Source organism: Stegostoma tigrinum, chromosome 7, assembly GCF_030684315.1.
Source record: "Stegostoma tigrinum isolate sSteTig4 chromosome 7, sSteTig4.hap1, whole genome shotgun sequence".
Lineage (NCBI taxonomy): Eukaryota > Metazoa > Chordata > Chondrichthyes > Orectolobiformes > Stegostomatidae > Stegostoma > Stegostoma tigrinum.
The window spans coordinates 11,714,723-11,737,598 of NC_081360.1; the positions used below are offsets into that span (position 1 = coordinate 11,714,723).

The 22,876-nt window shown below is 53.3% G+C and overlaps 1 protein-coding gene across 2 annotated transcripts in view; it reads left to right on the top strand.

Moving 5' to 3' along the window:
- Window positions 1-339: 339 nt before the first annotated feature.
- Window positions 340-22,876, top strand: part of atic (5-aminoimidazole-4-carboxamide ribonucleotide formyltransferase/IMP cyclohydrolase) — a 61,041-nt gene continuing 38,504 nt past the window's right edge. Inside the window, exons 1-12 of one of the 2 annotated variants that reach the window (XM_048534417.1) lie at window positions 340-453; window positions 1,693-1,819; window positions 4,689-4,765; window positions 6,444-6,510; window positions 10,243-10,331; window positions 11,019-11,170; window positions 14,565-14,721; window positions 15,562-15,687; window positions 17,977-18,084; window positions 19,699-19,784; window positions 20,970-21,059; window positions 22,085-22,213. In XM_048534417.1, coding sequence (XP_048390374.1) covers window positions 435-453; window positions 1,693-1,819; window positions 4,689-4,765; window positions 6,444-6,510; window positions 10,243-10,331; window positions 11,019-11,170; window positions 14,565-14,721; window positions 15,562-15,687; window positions 17,977-18,084; window positions 19,699-19,784; window positions 20,970-21,059; window positions 22,085-22,213 — 1,227 coding nt within the window. In that variant the 5' untranslated portion in view covers window positions 340-434. Of the gene's footprint in view, window positions 454-486; window positions 579-1,692; window positions 1,820-4,688; window positions 4,766-6,443; window positions 6,511-10,242; window positions 10,332-11,018; window positions 11,171-14,564; window positions 14,722-15,561; window positions 15,688-17,976; window positions 18,085-19,698; window positions 19,785-20,969; window positions 21,060-22,084; window positions 22,214-22,876 lie in introns of those variants that run through there. The other variant, XM_048534416.1, reaches the window with a different exon arrangement.

Sequence of the window (22,876 nt, forward strand, 5' to 3'; positions counted from 1 at the left end):
CCAAGGACAGCCTGCGGACTACATTAGCCCCTCGCGGGGGTGACAGGCCACCGAGCACCTTTGCTGTTTGTGGGATCTTGCTGCGCCCTGAGATGAGACAACCCAGTGAGACGCTGCATCTCCGTAAATGCGGGCTTTTATCGAGGGGGCAGCGGTTTGCAGGAGATTTTGTTTTACTTTGAGGGTGAGGGAGGAACTATTTGAATCTGTTCAGGGCAGAGGAGACTCTCTCTGCCTGCCTGCAGTGGATTCCCCTTCTCCAGCAGGCTGTCGCTCCTCCTCGCTGCTCTTGCTGTGCATAAACACACACACACACACACACACACACACGGACAGACAGGAGGACGAGTGTCTCTTCCGCTGTTTGCTGGCTCCGCCCAGCGGCGTGGATCCGGTCGGAGCACAGCGTGGAGTGGGTACTGTCTGTGCGCGGAATGGCCCCCACGGATCTGGGTATGGGGGCGAACGGTTCATGGGAAATAATAGGAGCTTTTTTTGGGGGGGGGGGGGAATGGTGAGTTTGCACGGTTTACCCTCTGCTTGGAGAGGAATTTGCACGTTTAACTCTCTCCCCGGGGGTAAGTTTGCGGGGTTCCCAGACTCGGGGTTTGCTGGGGAGTTTGTGCAGATATCTCCTGGGGGAGGGGGAAAATTTTGCGCTGTTTACTTCTTGGGAGTAGAAGGAGATGATTGCACATTTTACCCCCACCCCAGGGAAGGGGTGGGGGGGTGGCGAGATTACATCGTTTTGTCCTGGACGTGGTGAGGTTGCACAGTTTTTCCTTGGGGGTAGGGGAGTTTTATCAACGTTTACGCCCCCAGGGGAATCTGCAGTCTCTAACCTGCAGGATGGGGAGGGCGTTTGCAAAACTTACCCCTCGGGGGGGTGGAACAGCTTGCACTGTTTGCCCTGAAAGTGGGAGCACAGGCGGTAATGAAAGTGGACGAGTTTGCAGAGTTTCTGCAGACTGGTTCTGGGAATGGGAGGAGGTATTGGTGCAGTGGGATTGGGTTGGGGCATGGTACAATGGGCAAAGAGACAGAGCCCTAACCTCTCCCAGTACAGACCTTTTTGTTTGGAGAGCAGGACAGTGACTGGGATCTGCTGGAGCATGACTCCCGAAAGCCCAGCACATTGGGACAGCAAGTGATTAGGAAGTCAAAAAGGGAATGTTGGTCTTTATTATGAGAGGGGTCGTAGAATCCCTACACGGTGTGGAAACAGGCCATTTGGCCCATTGAGTTCACACCGAAGAGCATCCTACCCAGACTTAACTCCTACGCTATCCTTGTAACCCAGCATTTCCCAGGAGGGGGTGCATTAATTAATTCAAACCTGAGACTGATAGTTTTTTATTCGGAATGGATATTGAAGCATTTCCCGCCAACTCTCTAATATCTTTATAAAGACTGAAAGAACCGCGGATGCTGTAAATCAGGAACAAAAGCAAAGTTGCTGGAAAGCTCATCTGTGAAGGAATAAACAGCGAACGTTTCGGGTCCAGTGACCCTTCCTCTGAAGGGCCACAGGACCTGAAACGTTAACTCTGCTCCTTTATTTCCCTTCACGGGTGCTGCCACACCTGCTGAGCTTTTCCAGCATCTTCTGTTTTCAGTCTCCCAGTATCCTTGCTGTTTAATGTTCACCAGTGTTTACCTGCGTGTGACTTTGTCACCGGTTTTGTCTGGCAGCGTTGTTGAGCGTTTCGGATAAGACTGGTTTGTTGGACTTTGCCAGGCGTCTGGTTTCTCTCGGCCTGTCCCTTGTGGCTTCTGGTGGCACAGCCAAGGCTCTACGCGAGGCTGGCCTCTCTGTCCGGTAAGTGATGGGTTACAAAGGGTTGGCATCGTAAGCTTGTTTCAGTGCCAGGTCTTGCTTTATGCAGTCCCTGCTCAGGAAAGGGGAAGCTAAGGAAGGGAGATTAAATCCAAGATTTTGGATACACCATTGGATTAACATCAGTTACTCCGTTGTAACACTGAGAGATTCAGATGATTACAAACACATCAGAATTTTTCAATTAATTAAATCAAGTCAATTAATATTCTTTTTTAAAAAAAATTAAGTCTAACCTTTCACAACCTTGAGGGATCCCAGCACAGTTTACCCCCTTGATTTACTTCTGGTGTGTAGGTACTGTTGTAATGTGATGAACAGCAATGATTGAGATTTCAAGCTCAAAAAATGGAAAAGATTGCATCGATTTTTCTAGTGGGGGCGAGGGGTAGCAATGCCATGGCTTCAGTGCCACCAGAGGAGACACCCAGAGGCCCAGGCTAATCTTCTGGGAACATGCGTTCAAATCTCACCAAGGCAAACGATGAAATTTGAATTCACCAAAAAGGCTAAAATGAAATTGACAGCTTTGGGACGATTGTCGATTGTGGTAAAACCCTGCTCGGTTCACTGATGCCCTGCTGGGGAAGGAAACCCGTCACCTGAGCCTGGCCTGATCCTGACATATGACTCCAGACCCACAGCAATGAGCTGGACTCTGAATTACCCTCCGGGCAATTAGGGATGGGCAGTAATCGCTGAGTTTAGCCAGCAACGCCCACATTCCACGAGCAAATAAAAGAACGTTATTTTTGTTCTAGCGGCCCCTGCACAGGGTTATTAAGATATCTGCTTGGTACTTGGAAAAACTTGGATCCACGTGCTCCTGACAACACATGAAACACGGGGATATTGAATGTAAGATAACAAGGTGTAGAGCTGGATGAACACAGCAGGCCAAGCAGCATCAGAGGAGCAGGTACGCTGACATTTCGGGCCTAGACCCTTCATTTTTTTCTGAAGAAGGGTCTAGACCCAAAACCACAGCCTTCCTGCTCCTCTGATGCTGCTTGGCCTGATGTGTTCATCCAGCTCTACACCTTATTATCTCAGATTCTCCAGTTATCTCAGTTCCTGCTATCTCTGGGATACTGAATGGTCAGCTTTGCTCATGAGGGATGATATCGCTGAACTTCCAAAAAAAAGGCAACTGGGTGAAAAGTGAAGGGGATCAAGTTTCAGGCCCGTGACGCAAGAGGAAGAGGACGAGGGTTAAATGGGGTGGCTTTTTGGTGGGTCAGTGGCATGGGGGGGAGGTGGAAATCGGCTCTGCAATGCTGGGCAGAGTGACCCCTCCCTTAGTTACTTGGTCTGGACTGTAACTGTTGTGTCAGCTCCCTAGCGGCACGTCCCTGGAGCTGATGAAGGAGCGATCCACTGCAGTGGGTGCCCGAGGAGGTGTTATTTTGTGTTTGGCGGATTTCCTACAATGTTTTGGGGGCAGGGCTACGTTTGCAAGGCATGAGTTCACCTGGCCTGTCAGGAGTGCTGCTTGCTCCCAGGATGTTAGACCCAAGACCTCGATTGCTCCCAGTTGAGTCAGTCTTGGCGTCAAAGATCCCACCATTTCAAACAATTAAAATTATACTTGCACTGCGATACTTAGCCCTAACCGAGATCAGTTAAACTGATTATCTGCCTATTGTGGCGCTGCTGTTAGCGGGAGTGCACTGCGCACAAATTGGCAGCTGTTTCCAAGATGGTGTCAGTGAACGCGCTTCATTGGGCTGTTAAGCGCTCGATTCCAGTCGGGTGATTCAATTTGATTTATTATTGTCACATGTCCCGAGGCGCAGTGACGAGTTTTGTTTTGCGCGTGGCTCAGGCAGATCATACCGTGCGAAGTGCGTCCGGGTAATGGGACCAAGCGAGGAGCACGATGTTGCGTCCACAGACGAGGCGCGTAAAGAGCGAGATCAGCGTAAAACTTAAAGATTTGGGAGGCCCGTTCGGAGGTCTGATAACGGCAGGAGAGAGGCTGTTCTCGGCTCTCTCGGTACGGGCGCTCTTATACTTTCTGCCCAATGGGAGTGGATGGAAGAGGTTATAACCAGGGTGGGAGGGGTCTTTGAGCATGTTGGTCGCTTTCCCGAGGCAGCGGGAAGTATCGGTGGAACCAGCGGAGGGAGGGTTGGCTTGAGTGATGGTCTGGACCAAGCTCGTGACTCTGCAGTTGCTTACGGTCCTGGGCACAGCGGTTGCCATGGCGCGCCCTCGCGATGCACCCGCGTGGAAACGGAACCCTGCTGCTTTTCCGAGAGGAGCGTTTGCGGGCTGCCGCTGCCGCTCAGCGATGGTGGCTCTGAGGTTGGCCCCTTCCAGTGCCTGCCTGCTTGCTTTGAGGGGGCGCCGAGGACCTGTAGAGCTGCAGGCTGGCTCGGCCCCTCTCGGGATGGTAACCCGGTGGAGGGACGTGTCTTGTGTGTTCAGACTGGACCTGGCAGAACAGCAAGAGCGAAGGCGCTTCGGCAATACTCCCCCTTCATCGGCTCACCTCTGGGCCTTGCAGGCTCGTCCCGTCTCTGAAGGAATTGGGCGCCAGCAGACCCTGATATGTTCCTAGGGTTGAATTCACTCACCCCTGTGAGAAAGGGAAAATTGAGGGCGGGTCACCTAGCAGTCGAGCATGGGGTTGTTCTCACCTGCGTGCTGGTCTGGAGTACCTCAAACCCCTCTGTGTTTCGCCTGGTCACCGTCAGGGTTCAGCCGCGTTCTGGGCCCGTCACGTAACGTGCCTGCTGTTGCCGGCGTTCCCGTTGGCTGCGATGCCCGCAACGCGGCGTGAGCCGAAATGAGCCACCCTGCCCATCGCGGGAAACTGACGTGCCCCTCATTTGTTTCTCTCACCAAGGGATGTGTCCGAGATCACCGGCTTTCCCGAAATGTTGGGCGGCAGGGTGAAGACCCTACATCCGGCTGTTCACGGAGGTGAGAGACTTTGTCGGGGAAGTGGCTGGGGAGGGGAAGGGGTGGCCGGTAGTTACGGGGGGAGCAGAAACGTCCGTCGGGTGGGTTGTGACGTTAATTGTTATTTAGCTGGAGTCGGGGCGGGGGGGTGGAGGGATGTGGTGTTTGGCAGTTGGCGGCACGCAGCCCCAAGAAGCTTCTTGGATCTTGGTGTCTGCAACAAGAGGGTTCGTTCGCAGCGTAGAAACCAGGAGCAGGGATAGCCCAATCAGCCCATTTGCGTCTGTGGTGCTACTTAATATGAGCAGGGTAGATCCTCCGCATCAGTGCCATGCCCTCATTTTTGTTCCCGTGTCTTCAAGCGCGAAAATATTTATCTGTCTCTTTCTTGAAATGTATTGCAGTGACTTGGACCCCGCAGCGTTTTGTGGCAGAGAATTCCACAGGTCCCCCGGTACTAGGCTCCTCAGCCGGGCCAAATAACCTTCCTGCATCTGGTCTGTCCAGCCCCGTTAGAATTTTCATCGAATTGCTACAGTGGGGAAGCAGCCCATTCTGTTCATCAAGTTCATGTTGAGCCTCTGAACAGCGTCCCATCCAGATCCAGCCCGCTACCTCAACCCTGTGTTTCCCCATGGCTAACCCACTTAGCATGCACATCCCTGCACGCTGCAGGTTAATTTCCCACAGCTGGCCCCACCTAGCCTGCACATCTTTGGGCTGCGGGTGGAGACCAGAGCACCCAGAAGAAACCCACGCGGATGCAGGGAGAACGTGCAAATTCCACACAGACAGTCGCCTGAGGGCGGAATTGAACCTGGGCCCCTGGCGCTGTGAGGCCACCGTGCCGCCCTTTAATGTGTTTAAATCGCATCCTTCTAAACTCTAGTGAGTAGGGGCCCTGTCAAACAAACCTGTCCTCCTGGGACGGTCCTACCATTCCCGGCTAGAGCTGAAGGAACAAACCTCCCCCCTCCCCACTACCGCCATACTCTCTCCATGGCCAGCATACCCTTTCTTCGGTATGGAGATCAAAATTGTGCACGCTCCCCCCCCCCCCCCCACCCACCTCCACTCCAGGTGAGGTCTTGCCTTAGGGCCTGTGGAACTGCAGCAGGACAGGCTGATAACTGGACTCCAGCTCTCTTGCAATGAAAGTGATGGGGCTGTTTGAGGGGGCAGCGCTGCCCGACCGAATCCGCCTGCCAGCCCCTCTCCCTTGGCACGGGCAGTGATGAAGAGATTGGCCAAAGACTGACCTTGCCTGATCTCCACCCCGCCATGGCCAACCCACCATGCTGATTGTAACTCCTGTCGCAGTTGTTGGTGTGGGGGTTGGGGGTGTGGGTGGGTCGCTGGCGCTTTGTAGGCGCTCCGTGGAGGTCACGCGTCCAGTGGAGCGTGCACTGGGCCACCGAAAGTTGTGCCCGCTCTCCGCACTTTAACCTTTCTTCCCCCAAGGACCTGCGCTGAGCAGTGGAGTCGATGTTCGGTGGAATCAGGGCCTGGTTTGGTGAAGCAGTGAGGCCGCTGGTGGAAACCGGGACTGGGTTGGGGTGGGGGTTGGGATTCGGTTGGGATTAGGATGCGGGTGGCCCAAACTATCCCCGAGTGGGGCCCGTTGTTTACAAGACTGGCAGGTGACGCTTCCGAAGTCGACTTTCTTTCTGCCTTCCTCTTCCTCGTTCCTGCCCTCCAGGTATCTTGGCGCGGAACATTCCGGAAGACGTGGCTGACGTCGAAAAGCTGGGTTTCAGCCTGATAAGGTGAGGGAGCCCTCTCTGTTGCTGCATAAGTAGCTTCACTCGGGCGTGGGGGAGGGGTGCCATCGGCTTGCTGCGGCGCCGCGGGGGTGGGGTGGGGGCATTGCCATCCGACCAAACCAGCCGCAGACTCATCAGGCATGGGTCAGCGGGCCGCACGATCCCTTCCTGAGGCGGGGCGGCCAGGGAGTGCGTAAAGCCGGCTGGTGCTCCAGGCACGGTTTCAGGTGCCAAGGCCCAGAGAGTGACCGCTGACCTCTTCGGCTGAGCTTTAGCCTGTGCTGTGAAGACTCCCGGGCACCAGGGTTACTCCTGGCCCCGCGTCTGTAGCCAGGGTGAACTGTGCAGGTTTTTGCACGGGCCGTGGAATTGTAGAATGCCGACAGTGCGGGAGCAGGCCGTTCGGCCTGTCTAGTCCACCCCAGCCCTCCGAGCAGCATCCCGCCCTGCACATACCTGTTGGTAATATAGCATGACCGATTCACCTAACCACCTTCCTGTCTTGCCTAATGGCCCAGCTACCACCTCCATTTGTCCTTTGACCCATGCCCCTGGCGCTGTGCAATCCCTGAAGTCGGACTGCTAAGGAAACGCAAGAGTAGATACAGCAGCAGGTCATGGACCTTGGAGCCAAACAGCTTTTCAGATTAGCAAGGACCACTGACCCACTGTAGCTCGCTCCATGAGCACATTGAGATAAAATTAGTGAGCGTTTAGTTCCACCAAGAAGAGATGGCATGGAGTATTTAGCAGGAAAAAGGATCCGGTGGCTAATGTTTATTTTTGGGAGGAGGCGGGCTGGACAGATGTTGGAGATTTGGCAATATGTATGGGAATCTTGGTCTGTATTTCCATGGCACCTTCCATGACCTCAAGAATTCCCAAAGCACCGTGTGAGCAGGAATTGGCATCACCGGGCCTCTGTCCTGTTTGAGCTTTGGGTGACGTTGTGTCCGGGATGTATGGGTCTTTGGCTTCACTGTCTCATGGGTGCATCGGTGAGGCTTAGTTCCGTTCACGAGGTGCTGAGGGCTCAATGTGGCCGAGTCCTCTAGAGCAGCGCAGAACAGTACTGGGAGTGCCTAAAAAGGCCGAGAGATTGCATGAGAAAGCGCTGAGGGGTGTGTCGAATGGAGGAAAATTTGAAAGGCAACGCAGTGTGGAGCTGGAGGAATGCAGCAGGCCAGGCGACATCGGAGGGGCAGGGAAGTTGGCCCTTCTTATGACCCATCCTTAAAACGTCAACTTCCCTGCTGTTGCGATGCCGCCTGGCCTGCTGCATTCCTCCAGCTCTGCGCGCTGCGTTGCCTCCGAATCCAGCATCTGCGGTTCTTGCTTAGATATACAAAGAATAAGAGAGCGATGTGGGAAGGAGTAGGACCCATTCTAGACCATAGGTGTAATCTGCGTGTGGACCCAGGAGACACGAGCACAGTCCCCTATGAAGAAGAAGAACGATGTGTGCATGGACATCAGGGTGGAGGGACTGTGAAATATTAGAAGAAATGAACATAGAGAGAACGGTGGCACTCGTGGGTGCACCAGCCTTAAAAGTGAATAGACCCACTGACTCAGATGACGTGTATCCGAAGTTGTTGAGGGAGGAGATATTGGGGGGGGTGGGTGGTGAGCGGGGCTGGCCGCAAATTCCAGACCCTCTACAACTGCAGGCGAAGTGCTGGAGAACAACAGGCATTGTCGCGTTATTAAAGAAAGGGGTAGGCCAGGAAATTAGAGGCTGGTCTGTCTAACCTCTGTGGTGGGGCGGTTAATTAGACAGAATTGTGAGGGACAGAACATACCTGCGCTCGGAGAGACGCAGATTAATCTGGGGTAGTCGTTGTGGACTTGTTTAAGAAAAAAGTCGTTTATTTTTTGGAGGAGGTAGCCAAGATTATTGATGGGGCTAATGCATTTGACGTTTGCTTCGGGCGAGGCTTTTGATGACGTCCCTCATGGCAGACCGCTCAGGAAAGTTGAGGATGCCCGTGGAATTGACGGCAAAATGGCACTTCAGATCCGAAAACCAGCAGAGAGGCTGGAAGCAGGGGTGATGGTAGAGAGATATATCCGTGATGGGAAATCTGTTTCTCCTGAGGTTCCACAGGGCCCCGTTGCCGGGGGCCTTGCTGTTTGGGGTGTACATTAATGACCTGGTTTTAACTGAAGGGGTAATGATCAAGAAGTTCATAGCTGATGCAAAAATAGGGAGGGGGCAGTTAAAATAGGGAGAAGGGTGGTTGTAAACTAGTTGTAATCCCGGTCACGTTTTGTCCAGTTAACCTTATGTTAACCCCATGTTTTCCCAGTGGCACGGCAGCCCTGGTGTTGGGGTGCGGACAGGAGCTGATGCTGGGACAGCCTGTTGGTCGGGGAGGGGGGTCCCTCTTGAGATGCCGTTTGGAGTGACGAGGTGCCCCACTCTCTCCACGGATTGACGCGACGGTATTCCACGGTCCGGGGGGGGCCACAGCCGGTGTGGGTGTTGTGCCGGTCCTCCACCAGCACAGGAGCTGTCTCCCTCTCCTGGTGTTCACATGAGCCTGACGGAGGGGCTGCCAGCATCCTCTGGGGCAGGCTGTCAACCCAGAAGAGGGCCCCACCCGGTTCGCAGCTTTCCCTCCCACTGGAATGCCGAGACTGAAGCGTTAGTCTCTGTAATCTCAGGGTGGCCAGTGTCCTTTTCAGTGGTGTGGAGTCATACAGTACGGAAACGGACTCTTTTGTCCAACTTGTCCACGCCGACCAGGTTACTGAAACTGAACGAGTCCCACTCTGCCTGCGTTTGGCTCCTGTCCTTCTAACCCCGTCCTATTTGTGTACCTTTCCAGATGCCTCTTAAATGTTGTAATTGTACCCACCTGCACCACTTCCTCTGGCTGCTCATTCCATACACGCATCACCCTCTGCATCAAAAAGTTGCCCCTTCTTTTAAATCTTTTCCCTCTCTCACCTTGAACCTGTGCCCCTCTGGTTTTGAACACCCCCCCCCCCCCCCCCCCCCGCATCACGTCGGAGATAAAGATCTTGGCTATTCACCCTATCCAAGCCCCTCATGATGTTATAAACCTCCAAAAGGTCACCCGTCAGCCTCCGACGCTCCAGGCAAAGTGGCCCCAGCCTGTTCAGCCTCTCCCTATGGCTCAAACCCTTCAGCCCCGACAGCATTCCTGTCAATCTTTTCTGCACCAGTTCAATAACATCGTTGCTGTCGAAGGGCGACCAGGTTGTACCTGGTCTTCTAAAAGTGGTCTCTTCTCGGTGGTTTTGCCCAAATCTTAGCGACTTCGCGGAAAGCCCTAACCTCAGTTTTGCCGCCGTTTGTGGAGCGCACAGGCAGCACAGCGAACGCCGGGCCAAGCGGCCTGGGCGTGTTGCCATGAATTGAAGTTGGTGGCGGCGCAGCGGTCACATTAAAGTGGTGTGTTACCCCAGGTTGTAAGTCAGAGTTGTGTGTGTTCTGTCACGGTGGGCCGTGCCTGCTGAAGCGGAGTGCACGCGCGCGTTCCCTCTCTCCCTTTCCCCCCCCCACCCCATGGCCAAAGGGCCTTAGCGTCCCAGCCCTGAGGTCAGTCAGGCGGCAGTGACGCAGAGTTGCTCAGCTTGCGGTTTTGACGGTGCGCCCCCAGACTGTCGGTCAAAGCTCATGCAAGTGGGCGCCTGCCAAAAGGCATCTGGCGGTGCACGAGGCCGTGCCGATCCTTTACCCTCCTCGTTTTTCTTTCCCTGCTTCAGGGTCGTGGCCTGTAACCTGTACCCGTTCGTGAAGACCACTTCTGCCCCAAATGTGACCGTGGCGGAGGCCGTGGAGCAGATTGACATCGGTAGGGTTTGGGTTCAGGTTGCCAATGTTGCTGGGGAGCCGGTTCTTAAAATGGTTTTAATTGTCCACTGTCTCCCATTCTGTGAAAACCCCTCAGTGCGTTGACGTAACTAACGCCCATCTCTGCACGTTCCAGAGCCCCCTCAGTGGCATAACCCGAAAGTTGGGGGGGGTGGGGGGAACACTTCCTGGCTTCCTCTTCAAATAGAGCAGTTGGAATTTGTTTCAGCTCCCACTTCGGGCCTCGGTTTCGCATCTCATCCAGAGGGAGTCACCGGTGTGGTTAATATACTGAGGGTGGAGAGGGACAGAGAGTCGACAGAGGGAGCACTCAGAATAATATGGGGATCTGCTGGGTGATCGGTTGTGGGACCTGGGAGAGCTGGGGTGGTGGGGAGGATGCCTCCTGGTCCCACAAGAGGTGCAGGAAGACACCCTGAGGCATTCCTTCCTGCACATCAGCGGCTGGACAGAACGTGGGAGAGCCAGCCTCGTTTGAAGTGTTTCAATCAGTATCGTTTGCCCCCTGGGGTGGGCTAGCCACTCGCCCGTGTTGAAATTGGGTCCGGTTCGGGGGCGCGTGAAACGGCTGGCGTTTTCTTTTCCTCCTCGGGCTCCCCGCCCCCGACCATTTACCCGTTCCCGGGGCTGGAGTGTACCACAAAGCCTCCTGTGCCCCTCCCTGCAGGCGGAGTGACGTTGCTGAGGGCAGCAGCCAAGAATCACGCCCGTGTGACCGTGGTGTGCGATCCCGCCGACTACCTGCTGGTCGCCCAGGAGATGGAGGCTTCGGAGCAGAGAGACACATCCGCGGATACCCGGAAGGACCTGGCGCTGAAGGTATTGTGACTCTTGGTGGTCGCAAACACTTGACCTCCCCCACTCACCTCGCTGCTACCAATCTTGCCATTGGCCTGTTTCCAGTTGGCTTTCCTGGCAGCACCATAGCAACGGGAGGAGATTGTACGGGCCCTCCGGCCTACTCTGTCCTTTGGGGCCCTGCTGTATGCCTGTGGGGACCCTGTGTGCCCCCCACCACCTTTGGATAGCCCTTCGTGTTTGTGGTTTTACAGTGAGCATTCGATCCAGCACCCGCTGCTTTTCTCACCACCGAGTTCCAAATTTCAGCCTTTTTTTTTAGTGGATTCCTCCCTCCAGTTCTAGGCTGGTTTGTGACTTGCTATGTCTGAGAAAACACTCTCTTGTCGAGCCTGTTCACTAACTAGCTCTAAAACCCAATTTAATCGCCCCAGAACGTGCTGGTTTCCAGGGAATGTGGACCCCTTCTTGTAATTTAACCTTCAGAGTGTCGCACTTAATTTTTTTTTTAAATCAAAAAAAAGAGAGTTTGCTTCAGTATTGTAGGGTGGCACGTTGGCTCAGTGGTTAGCACTGCTGCCTCACGGTGCCAGGGACCTGGGTTCGATTCTACCCTTGGGCAACTGTCCATTTGAAGTTTGCACATTCTCCTCGTGTCTGCATGGGTTTCCTCCCACAGTCCAAAGATGTGCGGGCTCGGTGGATTGGCCATGCTAAATTGCCCATAGTGCTCAGGGGTGTGTAGCTTAGATGGGTTATAAGGGGATGGGTCTGGGTGGGATGCTCCAAGGGCCGGTGTGGACTTGTTGGGCCAAAGAACCTGTTTCCACACTGTAGAGATTCTATGGTTCTGTGGTATTGTCACATGTACTAAAATGCAGTGAAAAGTATTGTTTTGCATATGATCCAGACAAGTCATATATTTCGGAAGTACGTCAGGGTATTAGGACAGATTGGAGAATATATTGCTACAGCAGCAGAGAAAGATCAACTCTTGTTAGTGAGAGGCCCGTTCAAAATCTGATAACAGCAGGGAAGGAACAACAAAGTGTGGGGCTGGATGAACACAGCAGACCAAGCAGCATCTTAGGAGCACAAAAGCTGACGTTTCGGGCCTGGACCCTTTGGGAAGAGGCTGCTCTTGAATCTGTTGGTACATGTTTCCAAACTTTTATATGTTCTGCCTGAGAGAAGAGAGTGTAAACAGGGTGGGAGGGGTCTTTGATTTCTTTGGCTGCTTTATTCGGGTCACATCTGTGCTGTCTTCTATTTAAGTGCGTTATCCCTAAATTTTTGGAGGGGCGGGGTGCCCATTAGTGTTCTGTGGGTGTGATGTAACTAGCCTTTCGTGTAGCAGAGCCAAAACCTCCAGTCTCCCTCGTTTGTCTCTTGGCATAAAGGCTAGTATTCCTTTGGCTTTTTTGAATATATTTTCCGTACCTGTTCGTGACATTTTAGTCATCAATGTACCCTTGTCCTTTAGGACTGATACCGATTCTTCATTTTTCACATGGAGTATTTTTCTACCCATCCAAAGTGAATTCTGCACCCCCTTGCCCAGTAGTTGCAGAGCCATAGAGTGCGGAAAGAGACCCTTCGGTCCGTCTAATCCATGCCGAACAGGATCTCAACCTGAACTAGTCTCACCTTCCTGCTCCTGCCCCATATCGCCCCAAACCCTTCCTACACAGGTACTTGTCTCAGCGTCTTTTAAATGTTGGAACTGTACCCACATCCACCACTTCCTCTTGAAGCTCATTCCACACACAAACCACCGTCTGTGTAAAAACAAAATTGCCCCAGTGCCCTTTTTTAAAATCTCTCTCCTCTCACCATAAAAAAATGCCCCCTTGTCTTGAAATACCCCATCCGCAAGAAAGGACATCTACTGTTAACCCTATCTACACCCCTCATAATTTTATAACTCTCTGTAAGGTCACCTCTCGACCTACTGTGCTCCAGTGGCCAAAGCCCCTGCACATCCAGTTTTGCTTTATAACTCAAACCTTCCATACCTGGCAATATCCTGATTAAATCTCTTCTGAACCCTCTAAAGCTGAGTAACATTCTTCCTAAAACTGGGCACCCAGAACTGGACACACTATTCCAGAAGAGGCCTCACCAATGTCCAGGCCAACCTCAACATGACATCCCAACTCCATATACTCAAAGGACTAAGCAATGAAGGCAAGTGTGCAGATGCCTTTTTAACCCCCCTGTCTGTACGTGACACAAACTTCAAATAATTATGCACCTGAACCTCTGGGTCCCTCTGTTCTTCAACACTGCACAAGGCCCTACTGTTAACTGTCCAGGCCTGTGTTTGTTGGACCAAAATGCAATACCCCGCATTCAGTCAAATTGAACTCCATCTGCCATTTTTCAGTCCATTGACCAATTTTGACCAAGATACCCCGGTAATCTTAGAAAACCATCTTCACTGTCTGCTTGGCCCCCAGTTTTGCTTATGTTGAAATCCGTTCACCATAGCCTTTCATTCAGTCGATCAGTATTTGCTCTCGGTGTAATTAGTGTCCTCCGACAGATCTCCTACCCGTTTGACTAAGTCAGGGCTGCCGGCGCTGTAGGTTGGGGAAGTTCACAAGCTCTGAGTGGACTGACTTGGAACACTAACTGAGGGCCAGCTGGTAGCTGTGTGGGCCCTTTAAATCCTCGTGTACTCAGGAACCGTGGCCTGATTTCTGTATTGGAAGCGCTGCTGAAAAATTAGGTTCTCCTTCTGTGAAAGCCCGACTGTCCTTTCTCGTCCCGTTCTTCCCCACTTTCCGTGCAAGTCCTGATTTTTTTTTAAAGTGGTAGCTCTGGGAAGTGCTGTGGTTGGTTTCCACTCAAGAGATTGGCCGAATGCTTTGGCGTAAATGACATTCCTAGATATTGGCGACGGACCTTGTCCTAAGCTAATTTTTCACCTCGCCTGACCTGTGCCGGTCTTGTCCAGCCATCACTCGCTGACTTCCCTCCACGAAACCTGAGCTTGACATCGCGTGACAACTGGTCTTTCTCTCACCTCTTGTGTTTTTTGACAGGGTGACCTTACTGTGTGCAGTTTGCTGTTCACGTTTGCTCTCCTCATGTTTAAAGAGCGGAATTCTCCAGTGGCCAGACATTTTGGTTAGATTTAGATTTAGGTTTTATTGTCAAGTGTGCTCGGGTGTGGGGGCTACAGGAGCGTAGCAATAAGTGTACAACGTCCCCATTCCCGGTGCCATCTCAGGTACAAAAATAGAAACATAAGGAAAATAAGTTTAAAAAAAGCTAACGCCCTGCTGTAGGCCGGTGCACGGTCCACCCATACTTGAGCTGCACCAGGTTTAGCCCGGCAACGTCGTGGAGTCTGAAATGATCAGTTTCCCCTCTTCTTTTCTCCTCCCCCCTCGCCCGCCCACTCCCTGAGGCTTTCACCCACACGGCCCAGTACGACGACGCGATCTCGGATTACTTCCGGAGGGAGTACGGCCCGGGGAAGGTGCAGCTGTGCCTGAGATACGGGATGAATCCCCACCAGACTCCTGCCCAAATCTACACGCAAAGGCCTCAGCTGCCCATCCGAGGTGGGAGGGGTACCTCGAGGCGGGGTGTGGGCGTGGGGCAGTGGGCGCTGGTTTCATAGAGGGGTGGGGTGGCGCGCTGTTGGAAAGAAACAACATGGTCAGTACTCTGCGTTTAGATGGAGTCCCTCATTCAACATCCTGGCACCACACCCCCTTCTGTAAAAAAGGAAAAGGTGGGGGTGGGGGGCCTTGCTGTCAGCAGCGTGCTGTTGAAGCCTGTGGGCAGCAGCAGGGAATGCACAGCAAGATCCCTCGCACAGAGGCACGACAACACGGCCAACTGCTCTCAGCTTCACCTTTTCTTCCTGCCATTTAGGCCAGGAGATGAACTTTTGTTCGGGCCCCCAGGACATAAGGCGCGGAACCTGAGGGAAGGTACGGTGTGGAGAGAGGGAATGGATATTCAGCACATCCTGCCCCTGCGGCAGCTGAATAAACAAGCCACCCTGCCCCCACCCACCCCTTAAAAAAAAGAGGGTGGCACTTTGCAGGTCCCTTCGAAACAGCTAGTCCCTCACAGCTCCGAGTTGCGCTTCGAACTGGTGCAGGCAGCGGGAGGCTCCCGTGTGACTGGGACGAGAATGATGGTTTCACCGTCTCTCCAGAAGGACGACACCTTCGGTGGGCACCCCCCCCCCCAGCGGCAATGGTTGGCTTCTTGAGGGGTGGGGGGGTGGGGTGCGACACCTGAACCCGTGCCCTCTACATGCCAAGTGATCCACAGACAACCGGCGCGAAATGTAGTTGATTTGTATCAGGCAAGCGTTATTGATCACTAGTCTTTAATCCCCCCTCTCTTTCTATCTCTCTCTCTCTGTTTGCTCCTCTGATGTGTGACAGTCCTGAACGGATCTCCCGGCTTCATCAACCTGTGCGATGCCTTGAACGCCTGGCAGCTGGTGAGAGAACTGAAGCAGGCCCTGTCTCTGCCGGCAGCCACGTCCTTCAAGCATGTCAGCCCTGCCGGTAAGGACAGTAACCGCGGCACAAGGGGCGGGTGCTTCCTCCTGAAGTCTCGACTTGACTGGCCCCATGCTCCTGAACGCCGGCCCCTGTACGTGCGTGTCACTGATGTTGAAATGCGCTCGATTTTTTGGGGGGGGGTGGTTGGGGGCCCAGCTCCTTCTGGGAAAGTGAGCACCTTAGCTCTGTGTTGTCGAGCGGTAAATTCAATGTGCTGAAGCGTTGCAGGTCTTCAGGTGCTATTTTTCCCAATCCTGACTTTCCCCGTTCAGAGGTTTGCACTGTTAATTGCCGCGTGAATGGTTGTTGGGGTGACCCAGGTTGGTCATTGTTGGCGTGTTGTCATTGAACCTGTCTGGCCTGGAAGAGGACCAGGGGTGCTAGCAGCAGTCAGGGGGAAAGTGGCTGCCCAGTCCGAACTGTGCTCAGCAAGGGGCTCTTGCAAGCGGGAAGCGGAGAGGATATTCAACTAAATAGCGGATCAAATTTACAACGCTGTAATAAGTCAAAGCGTTAAGACAGGGCCTTCGAGAAAGCTTCCAATGCAGGAAGTGATAGATTGTTAGGAAAGCAGGAAGGGACAGAGAGTGCAGATCTAAGGCTAAACCAGCAGGTAAGATGAGAATTTTTCAACGAGAGTAGGAGGAGTGGAGATGTTCTCATGTGAGGAAGGGATGGACAGGCTTGCATCTGGTGGAGTTTAGCTGGCTTATTTGAAACATTCACAAGGATGTTTTTGGGGTTGGAGGGTTTGAGCTACAGGGAGAGGCTGAATAGGCTGGGGCTATTCTCCCTGGAGTGTCGGAGGCTGAGGGGTGACCTTAGTGGAAGGTTTGTAAAATCATGAGGGGCTTGGATAGGGTGAGTAGCCAAGGTCTTTTTCCCTGGGATTGGGAAGTCCAAAACTACAAGGCATACACTTAAGGTGAGAGGGGAAAGATTAAAAAGGGACTTGAGGGGCAACTTTTGCCCGCAGAGGGTGGTGCGTGTATGGAATAAGGTGCCAGAGGAAGTGGTGGAGGCTGGTACAATTACAACATTTAAAAGGCATCTGGGTGGGTACGTGAATGGGAAAGATTTTGAGGAATGTGGGCCGAATGCTAGCAAACGGACCCAGGTCAGTTTGGGATATCTGGTCAGCATGGGTGGGTTGGACCGAGGGGTCCGTCTCGCACTTTACAAGTCTATGAAAGCCGAGAAAAACTGACTGGGTGCATGTTGAAAAGACGTTTCCTCTTGTGGGAGAGTCTAGAATTGGAGGTGGGAGGGTTCACTGTTTAAAAATTCGGGGATGGTCTATTTAAAGAAGAGATGAAGACTTTATTTGCCCTCGCCATGCCCGTCATCAGCTTGTTTGTTGGAGACAGGCCGCGCGGGCATGCGGATGTGAAGTGCGAGAACTCCGGGACGAGCAGCGTTCCAGCAGGGGAGGGAGTCCGGGATGTGCGTTCTCGCTCGCTCCGTACAGCTACAGGTGGGAAATATTCCAACCTGGCGGAGTGAAGTTGTTTCATCGTGATGTCTCCCCTCCTTGTGCTTCGACGAGCTGCCGTTCAGTTCACATTCACTTGGGCAAATCTGACAGCGTGGAGGAGGGCCATCCGTTGAGAACAAGAGTGGGAGAACTGTTTGAGTAAAAGACCATTCATTGACCCTACAAAGAGGGGAGGCAATGGCCTGGCAGTATTATCACTGGACTATTAAGCCAGAGACCGAGACTATGTTCCAGGGACCTGGGTTCGAATCCTGCCACAGCAGATGGTGGAGTTTGAATTCAGTAAATATCTGGAATTAAAGAGTCTCATGATAACTGTGAATCCATTGGCGATTGTTGGGGAAAAACCCATCTGGTTCACTAATTGTCCATTAGGGAAGGAAACTGCCATCCTTACCCGGTCTGGCCTACATGTGATTCCAGACCCACAGCAATGTGGTTGACACTTAACTGCCCTCTGGGCAAATAGGGATGGGGCAATAAATGCTGCCTGGCCAGCGACACCCTCATCCCGTGAACGAACCGGGGGGAGAAAAAGACGGTTAGAGGAAATCCAGAGTCATGGTAATGTGGACGGCGAACGGGCGGGGCATCCTCTCATCCGGCTCTCCCCTTTTCATTTTGAAACGCCAGAGGCGGGTTTCGGGAGGGCGGTGTGGGCCAAATCCAGACCACCTCGAATCAGGTGCCCCTTCCTCGCCCCCGCGAACCCACAGTGTTTGAGCCTGGGAACGTTTTAATTGCCTCAGTGTTAGAGGGTTTTGCCTGTTGATGTAGTTTTGCTGTTTCGCCTCCAGGTGCCGCTGTTGGTGTGCCACTGACCGAGGAGGAGGCCAAGGTCTGTATGGTCCACGATAAGTACGACGCTCTTACTCCGCTAGCTACAGCCTACGCCAGGGCGAGGGGTTAGTACCAGCATGCTACCCCGTGTCCTCCGTGGGGTTTGAAGGGACTTGGAATGAGGAGCACCTCGGGCCTGAAGCGTTGGAAATGTGCAGGCACCTGTAAGAGGCGGGAACTGGAGGCCATTCGGAACCCCCCGCCCAAGCAGCCTGGCTCACCACCGATCTGGACCGCCAGCTCTCGTCTCTCAGTTTTTCCTTTTAATACTCGCCACTGGGAGATGTACGCCACGTGCCGGCCAGTGTTTAATGCCCCTCAAGGAAATGGCGGAATTTTTTGTTTAAATCCCGGGAGCTGAGGGTTGACCTTACAGAGGTTTATAAAATCATGAGGCGATTGTATAGGGTGAATAGCCAAGGTCCTTTTCTTTTTTTTGTTCCCCGGGGTAGGGGAGTCCAAAGCTAGAAGGGGCGTAGGTTTAAGATGGGGGTGTGTTGGGGGTGAGGCTAACATTTAAAGGGGACCTGAGGCACCTTGTTCGCGCAGGGGGATGGTGTGTATGTGTGTGTGGAACGAGCTGCCAGAGGAAATGTTACAATTACATTTAAAAGGCACCTGGACAGGTATGTGGATAGAAAGGGTTTAGGGCGATATGGGTCAAGTGCTGGCAAATAGGTCTAGTTCACTTTAGGAGACCTGGTCGGCATGGACAGGTAGGGCCGAAGGGCCTGCTTCCATGCCGTGTGACCCTCACATGGATCGCCTCCTTGTGCTGCTTCAGTCGTCCCAGTGTAGGTAGACTCAAACCGCACCCCCTCCGCCCCTGCCACTATCCCCCAACTGAATGCAGTCCACACACAGGCAAGGCTGTGAGGAAGGAAGGGAGCTCCACGAATTGGAACTAGTGACAGCGAAATAACCGCACACGTGGCATGTTTCGAACTCCTCAGTGGAACAAAGAAATCAACCTGATTTGTTTTGTTTTGTTTATGTATTTAAGAACCTGATCAAACCTTGAAATTTTCAGTGTTTTCCCCCTACCCCACCCAACAAGACTGTGTGTGAGAGAGAGTGTTCCCTCTTCTTCGTGTGAAACAGCAGCTTTCCTGACGTCGTAACGTCGCTCCGGTTTCGCAGTTCCTGCCTCTTTCTTTTTCCCAGCCTCGACGCGGAAATCCAACCCAATCCAAGCGTTTCATCCACGCTCCACCTCGGGCCTGAACGGGAGACTCCTCGCTTTCTCGCCTCCCATCCTGGGTGTGTTGGGGCGATTTACAGATCCATCATCAAGCTGCCCGGCCAAACGCACCTCCTGCCAGAACTCCTGCTCCCTCTGTTCGGCCTTTTGTTATTGTTGTGCCTGTTCACGAACTTTGAGGCCCACCTCGAGCGGTTTTCTGCTCTTGCCCCCAAAAAATGCTAACTTAATTAGTTGGCCATTAAAGATTGGGGATTGTCCTGCTCGCATCAATGAGTGTGTTCCTTTTTTTATCCACTCCCCCCTCCCCCAGCCATTTTGAGAATCTAGATTGTTCCGTGAACTGGGGTTAGTTGACGGTGCTTGATTCCGGGAAAGGTGAGTCAGGCGGGGGGGGGGGTTTGGGCTGTGCGAGATGCTGCGGTTTTGGGCCGGGTCGCCGTGGAAACCTTTCCGAGCTGTGCTCTTTGCCCCGCAGGTGCCGACAGGATGTCCTCCTTTGGTGACTTCATCGCCCTGTCCGACATTTGTGACGTCCCGACAGCCCAGATAATCTCCAGAGAGGCAAGTCCTGGGAGGACGGTTGTCGGGGTGCGCTCACTCACCGGGCTTCTCGGAGTCACGTGCACGCACGAGGGCCATTTTGGGCCTTAAGAGAGCCGCGGGCCTACCGGAACATGGTGTTAGCTGAGTGAACCGATAAGGTCACAATGAATTTTGCAGAGACCCTTCGGCCCGCTGTGTCCTTGTTGGTGATTAAGTACATGTCTACACTTGTGCCATCTTCTGACAGTTGACGCATTGCATTCCAAGTGCTCCTTTGAATAGTTCTTAGATATTGGGATGCTTCCTGCCTTTCAGCCAGTGAGTTCCAGATACCCGTCAGATCCCTTCTGAGGCATCCAACACTCAGCATAAATCTATGCGCCCTGGCTGCCGATCCCTCTATTTTCTTCCTATCTGTACCCATCCCAATTTTGTACACCAGAGTCAGGTCCCCCCCCGCCCCCGACCACCGCCACCGTCTAACCTCTGCCCTCTCTGCTCTGAGGAAAATAAGCCCAGTTTATCTAAGTCTGTCATCATATGTGAATCTTCTGCACCCTTTTGAGCACAATCATGTTCTCCCTACGGCCTGGCAACCAGAACTGTGTGCGGTTTTCCACCTGCGACGGTGAATCATGTTACATGCCAATCTTCCATAACCTCCGTCCTCTCGAATTCAGTGCCTTGGCTGATGAAGGACAAGTTTTCCATTTGTTTCTTTAACCCCCCCCACCCACGTCCCGCTGCCCTCAAGTGGTCGGTGAGCGTGCACACACCAAGGTCCGTCTGATCCTCCGGGGATCCTGTACCGTTCTTCGTCCCTCCCTCCTCACTTCTGAGCCTCTTCCTCTCTGTCACATCACCGCCCCCACCCCCTCAAAAGAAAACCACCCCGTGTGCAGCCAGGCTGTCTCCAGATGAGATGCTGCTCTCACTGTGCCCGTCACAGCAACCCCACCCGCATCAGTGGGTTTGTGTGCTGTCCATGTCCGTTAGACTTGCTTTTATGTGGCATCTTTCGAAGAGCGGTGGTGGTTGGGCAATGTGGAGTGGGAGTTTTCTGTTTGTAAGCCAGGTTGTTGGGGGGGGTGGTGGGGGTGGGGGCGGGAAAAGATCACCTGGGTCTATTTCAATGAAGCCTGAGAATGTAGGCCATGACGAATCCAGGATGCCACTACTAAACTGTAACTGACTATATCACAGGTGTCTGATGGAATTATCGCCCCTGGTTACAAGCAAGAGGCCTTGGCCATTCTGTCCAGAAAGAAAAATGGGAACTATTGTGTCCTTCAGGTAAGTGGCCTTACCTCCCCTCTCTTCCCTTTCTGGGGTTACATCTCCAGTTTCTTAACCTTTGAGATGTGGGCAAAGGCTTGCCTACCATCCTGATTTATTTGTTGTGTATCCCAATTTTTTTTTCCTCTTTCTGTCTCTCTGCTGGCCACCGCTGATTGGCTCGGGGTCACTATAACAAAGTGGTTGCAAAGGGACTGTGTCCCTCAACCAAACCTCCCGGTTTTAGCCCAGCTTCCCACTTGGAGCTTCCCGAAAGATTTGCATTTCGAGTTATGCCTCGTGCGACCGGAACTCCCTGTGGAGTTGGGCGGAGAGTTGGCGCGCAGTTGAAGGCCTGGAGCCCGGTTTGCCTGCACGATTCTGCTGGTGGATGAGGACCTTTAGGGGCGTTTTTATTCAGTCAGTGGGGTGGGTGTCTCCGGCGAGTCCAGTGTCTGTTGCCCATTCCCTAATTGCCGAGAGAGCAGTTGAGAGTCAGCCATGTTGCTGTGGGTCTGAAATCTCGTGCAGGCCAGGCCAGGTAAGGACAGCAGTTTCCTTCCCTAAAGGGCATTTATTGAACCAGACTGACAGGGGATTTATGGTCACCATGAGGCTGCTCATGCCAGATTTTTTTTTTAATTGAATCCAAATTCCACCATCTGCTACGTCGGAATTCGAACCAAGGTCCCCAGAACAACGTCTGGGTTTCTGGAGTAATACCACCAGGCCGTCTTCTCCCTGTGGATGACTGAGGACTGTTCTGGGGAGGCAGGGGAAGAGGGGAAACCTGTCGCAATCCCTTGTGCCCCCTCACCTCCAGGCAAACGGCATCACACCTGCCTGAGACCGAGATACTTGGTCCCACGTTCCTGGTGAATGCATGTATCCGTGGAGAGTGGGGGGGATGGGGGGGCGCAGGGTGCTGATGGCAGACCCTGCTGTCAATATGGACGTCGCTTTTGGCGGTTGTGGTGGTGGTGGTGATGGGCCGGGGAATGTCTCCTGACTCTGGACTTTTCAAATCGCACCTCTTCCCGCAGATGGACCCAGAGTACGAACCCGACGAGGTTGAAACACGGACCATTTTCGGGCTGCATCTGGCCCAGAAGAGGAACGGCGCGATCGTTGGTCGGTCGTCGTTTGAAAAGCAGATCACCTCACCCAAGGAGGTAGGCCGCTCGACCGGAACCCCTTCGATTATTGAACTTGCCTTCCCGAGAGGAGAGACGGGGCTTTTTTTTTGACGTTATTATGTCTAAAGTACGGTGCTCTGCTGGAATGTTCCAGTCATGCGAGGGTCGCTCTGTCTGTTTGGTCAGTTTATGCGTCTGGCCTGAGAGAATTCCGTGCCAGAACTGAGCCTGACGCCATCTTTGTTTCGTCCCTCCCTCAGCAGAACGGGGCCAGCAAGTGCGTGGTTTCGCCAGGTTCCTGGCATTTGGAATCTGTCTGTGTGTGTTTTTTTAAGTATTAAGTTTCAGACGCCTCCTGTGTGGCCACACGCACGTGGGTTTTAATTTCCCTGGCCCCTCCGGTGGGAAAAGGCGCCAGCATGGGACTGGAATTCTGCCTGGTGTGTCCCCCTCCAACGTTGCCTTCCGTCTTGAGCTTTGACTAAGTTAAGGCTCTAGTTTGGGCCTGAGGGCTGCTTCCCGGCTCCGGTGCGCGCGCGCGCACCCCCCCCACTGGCCCAACTCCACCACCTCCCTGCCCAACCCCGCCACCTCCTGGGTTACGAGTTCAGAATTGGTATCCTCATTTTCCCAGGCCCTCAAGGATGTTACCTGATGCCTACACGCTCCTCCTACAGAGGGTCCCAGCCTCTGGGCCTC